The 9,617-nt window shown below is 47.0% G+C and overlaps 1 protein-coding gene across 1 annotated transcript; it reads left to right on the top strand.

The window, feature by feature from the left end:
• The first annotated feature begins 558 nt into the window (after positions 1-558).
• Positions 559-6,433, top strand: IRX1 (iroquois homeobox 1). Its single transcript, XM_068194923.1, has 4 exons — positions 559-1,401; positions 4,002-5,016; positions 5,553-5,625; positions 6,038-6,433. Exons 1-4 carry the CDS (start codon positions 1,138-1,140, stop codon positions 6,093-6,095), a joined length of 1,410 nt encoding a protein of 469 aa, XP_068051024.1. The 5' UTR covers positions 559-1,137; the 3' UTR covers positions 6,096-6,433.
• Positions 6,434-9,617: the final 3,184 nt, after the last annotated feature.

Genomic DNA, 9,617 nt, shown 5'->3' with positions numbered 1-9,617 from the left:
TTTTATTTCTTTCTTCTGGGAAGTACTGCTAGGAGGCTTTTGACTTTCAGCAAAGTTGCGCATATGTGTTTGTGTATGAGTGGCGTTTGTGGGTTGCTGTAGAGAGATCACATTTATTTATTTATTTATCTGCCCCTTTTTTTTTTTTTTTTTTTTTTTTTTTGGTAGTGGTAAATTGTTACAAGTTGCTTGGCTGCAAAGCCCCCTTTTCCTCTCACGGCCACTCTCGTTTGTTCCTGAGTCCAACGACGACAAGGGGGACTCAATGTTAAAGGTGGAAAAAAAAAACCCAGCAACACAGTTGTTTTTGTTAAAAGGGGACACACTAAGGCTGCGAAACAGCAAAACCCCAATGTTGGACAGCTGTAAAATCGTGTAGACAGGTTGTCATACAGCAGTGGGGGCTTTTCTGAAAGGAGCCCATTGCTAAACATTAAATACACTCGGAGCAGAGCACAGCAGCTGCGCGGACACACGCACACACACACACACGCACACGCAGCTCCGAGCCGAGCGGCCCGGGCTGGGCTGCGCACCACGTGCTGCGCCGAGGGGGGCGGCGGGGCGGGCGGGGGGCGCGGGGCGGCGCTTCCAGCTCAAGTGGGTGCCAATCAAAACATCAACTTCAAATTGTATCTGAAAGATCAGCCTAGGACCTAAGGGCAGACACATCAGTTGGAGCTCAATTGTTGATCAGATCACATCTAAGGGATTTAGGAGCACAGAAGAGCCGAGATTTGAGGAAAGACACCCCACTGAATCCTGCCACACTCCTCCTCCTCCATACCTAGGGTGCAATATATATCTGACAGAAAGAAATCAGAACGAAAAAAGAAAATTATCGGCTCGATTTCTTTTCTCTCGCCCTGCCTGACTCCAGTAAAGAGCGGGGGGGAGGAAAAAAGAAAGAGAGAGAGAGAGATCCAGAGAAGCCCGGGTTTGTTCCGCTCCCCTCCCCGGCTCTTCAGCAGGCTCCCTCCTCCCCCTTTCTTTTTTTTTTTTTTCTTTTTTTTTTTTTTTTTTTTTTTTATAATTCCTTCCCCCCCTTCCCCCCTCCTCTTTTTTTTTTTATATCTCTGCCGCTTCTGCTGCTGTCGCCAGTACTGCTGCCGCCGCCTCTGTGCCCGCGCCCCGGAGATGTCCTTCCCCCAGCTGGGCTACCCGCAGTATCTCAGCGCCAGCCAGGCGGTGTACGGGAGCGACCGACCCGGGGTGCTGGCCGCCGCCGCCGCAGCCGCCGCCGCCGCCGCTGCCGCCTCGGGCCGGCCCGCGGGCGCCGAGCTGGGCAGCGGCTCGGCCGCTGTCACCTCGGTGCTAGGCATGTACGCCAGCCCCTACAGCGCCCCCAACTACAGCGCCTTCCTACCCTACACCGCCGACCTCGGCCTCTTCTCCCAAATGGTGAGTGAGCACCGCGCTGCCCCCCGCGCTTGCCCGAGTCCGCCGAGCGCGGCTGCGGAGGCCGGGGGAGCCGGGGCCGGGCGGAGGCTACAGAGCCCAGCGCGGGGGGCGGCGGGCCGGCTGCGGTGGCGGCTCACACCCCGCGTGGGGTCCGCCGTGGAGAGGGAAGCGTGGCTGTCGACGGGTCTGCGGGCGAGAGTGGGGCTGGGGGTCGCGGGCTCAGTCTGCACGCGAAGCCCCCCATCCTCCTCGTCGTTCCAGCCGGGCAAAACTCCTCCGAGTTTTTCTTGGCGGTGGAACCGCTAAGCAGGGCTCCTGCCTCCGTATTGTCGGCTTTCCCTAGCAACTTGGCTATTTTTTTTGTTTTCTTTTCTTTCTTTGTTGTTATTGGTGGTGTTGTTGATGGGTGATATTGTCGGTCCTGCTGTTTCACTGGGCTTTCCAGCGCGCTCCTCTTTCCGCTTGGTACTTTTCTTTGCCGCTGAGCAATAAAGAGGTTCCGTCCGAAAGGCCAAAGTGTCGGTACCTGGGGCACCCGTTTATTTCAAGGCATTTTCCTTAAGCCTTGAAAATGTCCCGTTCTGTTCCTTGAACTTTTCATACTCTGATTATGGCGGGTATCATAGATGGGATTTGCATGAAACGAAAGAGGGCATCTACATCCCATTATAGGCATCGAGGCAAAAACGCATATCGGCGTTAATTCTAAGAGAAATTGTAGCCACCCAGACTGTCCTCGGGATTAATTTGACATTTTCTTAAAAAAGTAATAGTTAGAAAGTGAAACATTTTTTTAAAAAAACTAACTGTTTTTATATCCGGTGTTGTTGAAACATTTTCGTTGCTGGTATTACCAAAATTGTCGGCGGCGCTACACAAAGGTTCCACTTAATTTTCTAAACGTTCCTCTTTGCTCTCCCCCTGGTACAGAAAATGTGAATATTTATAACTGAATGCACGCAATGCATAACTTGTTAGGGTTTTTAATAAATATATGTAGGCAAATACAAAATACGCTGTTGAACAAGGGACAGCATCTGAAAACAGATCGTTTTTCTACTGCAAACATTTCCTATAAAGTCACTTTAAACAGCATGCATTTCCTACTCTATTTTAACCTTGATTTTGGAAATGCAGTAAAAGTTGAGACAGAAGCACTGAGTAATTCACAAGTGGCTTCTTCAAAAGAATTCCCAACAGAGTTTACCAAAAAATATCATTTCAGCAACAATAACAAAAGACAGTAGAATAAAGGGAGTGCAGAAAGCCCACACTGTAACACATTACAAAAATTACATCGGGCTACTCTTTGTGTATAAGCAATGTCCCTGAAATTAAAATACATGATCATTCTTAACTGTTTGACAAAGTTAAATTAGTTTCTTCACAAACATTATGGAAGAGGTCAATTTCTGAGGCTGACATAAAGTGTGACATAGTAGTATGAAGAATGTATTTCTGGACTAGGCAAAAAATAAAAACAAAACCAAACAAAAAAAGGCGAGATCGCAATAGAAGAAATAAAGAAAACTGCTTGAAATGTTAGCTATTTTGGAACAGTTCCCGTTCCTACTCGCAAAGTACCCTGGTATTTTATTACAGTGATTAACCATGACGGTGATATTTTGAAATAAATTCTAAATTTCTGAATATTTGTAAATCAAGAACTAAAATATTAGGTTAATATCTGGACAATTTGCTGTAATAATGAGGCCTAATGAGGTTGCTAGAAAGATAAAATGTTATTTACCAAAACACCTGATGGGATAATTTGACTTGGTGTGTTTTACTACTGATGATAAAAAGAATATTGATTGCAAATAAATCACCGTCTCTAAACGCTTGTAAACAGCTTGTGTTTGCTCTGGCCGGATCAAAGTAAAACTTATGAGATAAAGTGTCTAAATATCCATATTCTACAATGCCTGGATCAGTTTTCATTCCAGAGTTTAAAGGCTCTTCTAACAGTTAGAAGTTAATGTTTTACTCCAGAATCTTGGTGTATGATTTGGGGAGCGGGAGTGGTGGTGTTGGCATGTGTGTGGACAGTCTTTCACATTAGGAGTATCTTCGTACTGAAGTTGTGCATTCATCCCCCCAGCCTCATCTCACTAGGAGCAAAAATAAAGAATGCTCTGCATGCATTTCTAACATCCCCCTGGATACTTTGCAGATAAATGCGGCGCTGTGCGCGGGCATTAGTTTGTAACTGTGGTGTAGTACCTGTTCTATGTGCCTGATAATTTCAAGGGCACAGTAAATTGTCTCGCCGAGGCAAAGGTGAAGTTGCTGCCTTTCCATCGTTTGGTTTGGTTTGGTTTGGTTTGGTTTGCGGAGAAAACACTCCAATGTCTGTCAGACCGCCGCTTAGCACCTCTCTTTCCTTTCCCTGCAAGAAGGGGGAATCATTTGGGAACACCTCTCTATATGACCTAAATGTGAAGAGCCTGGAACGGGCAGGGCCGAATTTGGCTGTGAAGACCCTTTGCACCGCTGAAAGGCGTATTCCGGCTCCCGGAGTAGCCTATTCAGGTCTGTTAGAGACGCTAACGAGATAATTGATGTGCTTTTTCCTCTCCGCTTGTCTGAATGTGTTGCAGGGCTCCCAGTACGAGCTGAAAGATAATCCGGGTGTCCACCCTGCTACCTTTGCTGCCCACACTGCCCCTGCCTATTATCCCTACGGACAATTCCAATACGGGGATCCGGGGCGGCCCAAAAATGCCACCCGGGAGAGCACCAGCACCCTCAAGGCCTGGCTCAACGAGCACCGCAAGAACCCCTACCCCACCAAGGGCGAGAAGATCATGCTGGCCATCATCACCAAGATGACCCTCACCCAGGTTTCCACCTGGTTCGCCAATGCCCGCCGGCGGCTCAAGAAGGAGAACAAGGTGACCTGGGGCTCCAGGAGTAAGGACCAAGAAGATGCAAACCTCTTCGGGAGTGACAATGAGGGGGACCCCGAAAAGAATGAAGATGATGAGGAAATTGACCTGGAGAGCATAGATATAGATAAAATTGATGAGAATGATGGGGAGCAGAGCAACGAGGAAGAGGAGGAAAAGCCCGAGCTCCTGAGACAAAGCAGTGAAGAGGAGCACTTGGAAAAGGAGAAGGATTTGGCACTGTCAGGGTCTGAAGGGCTGAAACCCAAAGACACGCTGGCCATGGTGAAGGAGGCCTCTGACAATAGCACGAGAATCATCAGTCCTGGGGGACCAAACAACTTACAGATGCCATCTCACAGCAAACCCAAGATTTGGTCTTTGGCAGAGACGGCTACCAGTCCTGATGGTGCCCTGAAATCTTCTCCTCCTCCGCCCCCTCCTCCCCAGGTTAACCACACTTCTCCTCAGATTCAGCACCCTGCTTTTCTCCCTAGCCATGGACTCTACACATGCCAGATTGGCAAATTTCACAACTGGACAAATGGGGCTTTCCTCACACAGAGTTCTCTTCTAAATGTGAGGTCCTTTTTGGGAGTAAATCACCACCATGCTGCTCATCACAATCACCACCTCCAGGCCCAGCAACAATCTTCTGTTTTAACAGCAACCCTGGGAGCTCTAAGCAGCGAAAAACCTTCAGAGAGGACCAGTCCCAAGCACATAGGTAATTAATGTGTCAGGCTATCACCTCTCCCTCCACCCCCAACACTTGCACGTGAACTTCTCCTTGAGGAATGGTGTCACACTGGTGTAACTGATTGCTTTTAATGGAGCTACAGTTTACTCTAGCGTTGATTTCCGGCCCCCCACCCAGCATGTTGGTCACATACATTAAGCACATTTCACGTGGCCTATTACATTCCCACCCTATTCACCCATCAAGTAAGATGAAAATTCAGGAAGACCACAGTGAAACGTATAGGTTTCATGACCCCCATCTCCCAATAACTTCAATGACAGTAAGAAATGTGTCAAGAAAAGCTTGCAGACTACTTAAATACGGGAAGTAGGGTATAGTGCTGTACACATGTACACATCTATCTATTCATGAACAGGAGGGTGAGAGGGAAGTGTGTTCTCTGTTGTGTCCAGATTCTTACTGTTATTATTCTAAAATGGTTCTCCTGTTTTTGTTTGGTTTTTTTTTAATTATTTTCTTTTTTTGTTTTGTTTCTTTTCTTTTTTTTTGTCTCCTTCTAGAAAGAGAAAATGTACCAAGAACTGACTCCCCACCCCAGCCGCTAAAATCGCCCTTCCAGCCTGTCCGTGACAAGTGAGTTTGTTTGTTTGTTTTCACTGTAGGAATGTTACTTATGTGAAACAGAGTGTTTGAATAATAAAGACTAATTATAACACCTAATCATCACCATAATAATACATACCGACAATGAGAACAGCACAGGAGTTGCTCTAATCTTTTCAAACTTAGACTAAATTGCAATTGTATATAGCCAGACTGTAACTTTTCTAAAACTTAACAGATCTCAAAGATCTTGTGTTAATTACACCAGAGACAATGATTTTTGTGAGATTATCTATTACTAAGACGCTATAGCAATAGACACGCAATTGAAGCAAAAAAAAAAAAAAAGATACTTTTTTTTCTGAAAGATTGTTACTTTTTTTTTTTTTTTTTTTTTTTTTTTTTTTTTTTTTTCCCTTTCCTCCCTTCCCCACCCCTGCAGCTCTTTGGCTCAGCAAGAGGGAACACCGAGAATTTTAACAGCTCTCCCTTCTGCTTGATTAAATGATTTGGTGAAAAATATTACAGAGACTGGTATTAAGGACAGAGAGAGTGAAAAAAAGGAAACGGTATAAACGACTCCAATCAATCTCTTTTTGCAATAAGGTGGTGCAAATCCATAAAAGCATTACACAAATCTGTAGATGGATTCCCTTCCTCATTGTACCATTTCAGATCGTGTTATTCTAACCATTCTTGGATTATTTGTTTGGTAAATGTTTCCCATGTGTTTGTGGTTTTCTTTTTTCTGTATATAGAGTGATTTCAGATTGTAAATAACACGTCAGCAAAACTTGTCTAAATCATATATTTTTGTCTAATAAACTAAATGAAATTATGAGCTCTCTTCAGGTATGTATTCTGTTGCTACAGATCTTATACTACAAATCTATTCAAACATTTATAATTAGTTTTCTAAAAGCCAAGTCTCCTCCTTTAGGTAACTGAAACTTCAAGTAGCAAATCCAAGCTATTTTGCCATAAACAAGCTGCAAGCTTCCTTTTTTATACACGCAAATTTACGAAGTTGAGTGAAGCTGGCTCCTGCCTTAGTAATATTAAAGGTATTTTTTCAATTGTGGTGATTCAGATGTGTTCTGTAGTATCCATTTTCCAGACATAAATGGACCTGACTTCCACTCATGCTTCAAAATAGTTTCTTAAAACTGAAAAGGACAAGTTTTCTCACAACTTCCTAGTGTATAACTTTGCTGTCCAAACTGATTGCTAAGTTGGATCAAGAGCTTTAGTGCTTTGGTATATATTCTCATCCAAGATGAAAAAAACCCATAGTTTAGGAAAAGAAATTATTTGTAGCGATATGCGCTTTGAATAAACACAGAGGAAATATAACGGTGAAAAGTATTTTTCTGTGAAATTAAAAACAATCTTAGTAGAAAAAAAGAAGAAAAAAGGCAGCTCTTGCACATCTTAGACATCTTAGAAGAAAGTTTTGCTATTCCGATCTGCTGGTTGAAAATAGACTGAGAGACTGGATCTATCGTTTTATAAAGGCATTAATCTTCCAAAGGCAGTCCGTTGAAATGTGTAATATTTTGAGTGTTTATTTCTCTTTTTTTTCCTCCTAAATGAGAACACTAAATGAGCATTGAGGTGCTAATAAGATACCAGATGGTTGTTGATGGTGGAAAATGGAAAGAAGCAGCTGGGAAAGTCATTAAGAAATAATGCGGTGACGCCCTATCCAAACTAAACCAACCTCAAACCAGGACTTGTCGGAAACTATATGAGATTTTCAAATAAAATATTAATAAAATTCTTGTTAGAGATCAGAATATTGATCATGATTTAGCTGTAAAATCATCTCAATCAAAGAGCAGCCTCGGTATAGTATGGCTTAGGGATCTGTTGGCAAAGCGGTGGAGGCAGTGGGCTCCTACATTTTGCGTTTTTCTGATGGAGCAGAGAAACAGGTCAGGCAAAATAGATTTTGTGTGGAATATCTGAAGGAGGGCCTCTGGAAAGAGACTTATTTTGTCGTTCTGCAGTTCCTAGCATCCATAAATTAGTTTGTATTTTGGCTTTTAGTTTTTTGGTGTATTTTTCTTTTTCCTTTTCTCAAATGACAGACAGTCTGCCGTTGGTAATTGTTCCAACAAAAGAGAACATTGCACTTTTTACCAAATTAGAGTAATTAAGCCTTCGGAGAGAGGGAAGACGTATTTAAAAATAAAAACAAGAAAGAAAAGTCTTCAAGCCTGTAGAGCTCAACGGTGCGTCAGGTCAGTGCTGCTGTAGACCTGACGCAAGTGCTGTCTCTTTCACATGAGTTCAGACGAAATCGCCTCAGTCCTGCACCGGCTGCCTCCGTTCCCAAATTTCTCTCGGGAAATGAGGCCGTCCTCGAGCCGCCCGGCCGTCTGGGGTGCCGCTGCCTCCGGGGACCGACCTGGCTTGGCTGTCAGGGACCGGCTCCGCTCCTCCAAGGTGGAGACGGCACCTTCAAGGCGCGCCGGGACGCTCTGCGAGGCAGAGCGAGGGCGGCGCTGCCGAACTGTCCTGGGGGGAGCGGAGCGGGGACTCCTGTGTGGCACAGGAGCCTCAGCAGGGACTGGAGCTGCGCGGAGCGGAGCAGCGTCAGCGTGTGCGCGTCTCGCCCGTCCGCCTGTCCGCGGGCACCCGCTCCCCGAGCGCCGGGGGCCGAGCGGAGCCGAGCGGGGCCGAGCGGGGCCGAGCGGGGCCGCGGGCCGCGCTTTGGGCAGGCTCGCAGCGCCCTCTGTGGGCGGCGGGCAGCGCCGTTCCAGCGCCCGGCCCGCGGCTCCGCTCGGCTGGGGCGGAGAGCCGGAGGGTGCCCGCCTTTAACTCGGCCAGAAAGCCAGCTGCGTCCTCCGGAGTGTGCTTACAGTTCTGATTGTCCTCCGGAGAGTGATAATTCCCAGTAGTTATCTGGTTGGCACTTTTCCTCTGGAAGCCTCGGCATGTCTAGAGCTGACTGTGCTGCAGAACTGGATTTTTTTTTCCCTCATCTGCTTATTTGAATTTTCCACCTCTCACCCCCAGTAACGCTAACAATTGTGACGCTTCCTTCCCCAACCAGCTGAGGGTGTTACCGGGAGCTGGGGACGATGAATGAAGCCCCGCGGGGTGCGCACCGTTCCGTCTTTCCCCACCGCGCCCGGAGCGTTTGCCGGGGATGGGGTGAAGCACCGGGCTCCTGTCTGCCCTGCGGCTGGCGAAGGCGGGGGCGGCCTGGAAGCCGCATGCCGACTGCTGGAGGAGCGCGCCCCGGGCTGCGGGCTGCCTGCTCGGACGGAGCGTGCTTTCGCCGGTCCCAAAACTTTTTGGACAGAAGCGCAAGTGTCTTCCCCTTAAAAAAGGGAAAACCGAAAAGTGCTGAGGTCAGCTGAGAAATGCCGTGTTGTTTAAGTCGGAAAAGCTCCGGCGCGGCTGCGTGCCTCAGTGCCCAGCACTCCCCAAAGGCCGCTGCCTCAGCCTATTCGGCACCTGGGGGAGCAGGGTGATCGCCTTTCCCTCCTCGGAAAGCCGCAGTGAGGTGGCCATTTCTCCTGCAGGAAGTTTCAGAGAGAGAGAGAATGTGTACGGTTGCTCATTGCGCTACCGCACGGGGCCCTCGGAGGCTGGCCGGGTGCGGAGCCCGGGCCGGGCGGGACGCCACCGTACAGCCCCCGCCCGCTCTCCGCCGCCGGGAGCCCCCGGGCCGGTGTTGGGAAGGAGCGGGAGCTTCACAGTCCCGAGGTTTCGCTTGTCACGTGAACCGTGCTAGGAATGATCGTTTACGTCACCCTGGCAGGAAAATAATTCGTAGTTTTTCTGTCATATTTTCATTGAGATCCACCCCAGCAGATGTATACCGGAAAATACCAGAGTGCAGGGAAGAAGCTTAAGCTAAACGATTTGCGGTAATTAGGAATGCTTAGAGCTGATAAGAGTAAATTGGAAAGTACTAGCTTCCTACCTTTTTTCTCTTTTCTTTTTTTCTTTTTTAATGATGATGCTACCCTAAGCTGATAAATAAAGTCAATAAGAAAATTTACATTGAA

Source organism: Anomalospiza imberbis, chromosome 1, assembly GCF_031753505.1.
Source record: "Anomalospiza imberbis isolate Cuckoo-Finch-1a 21T00152 chromosome 1, ASM3175350v1, whole genome shotgun sequence".
NCBI classification, from domain to species: Eukaryota; Metazoa; Chordata; class Aves; order Passeriformes; family Viduidae; genus Anomalospiza; species Anomalospiza imberbis.
The sequence above is the reverse complement of the archived record's forward strand: the minus strand, read 5'-3'. Positions and strand labels throughout refer to the sequence as shown.

Excerpts from the sequence above, each read along its gene's own strand:
- IRX1 (XM_068194923.1), top strand. The coding sequence starts at position 1,138 with ATGTCCTTCCCCCAGCTGGGCTACCCGCAGTATCTCAGCGCCAGCCAG. Across the intron at positions 5,017-5,552 it reads GACCAGTCCCAAGCACATAG|AAAGAGAAAATGTACCAAGA; the intron begins GTAATTAATGTG and ends GTCTCCTTCTAG. Across the intron at positions 5,626-6,037 it reads TTCCAGCCTGTCCGTGACAA|CTCTTTGGCTCAGCAAGAGG; the intron begins GTGAGTTTGTTT and ends CCACCCCTGCAG.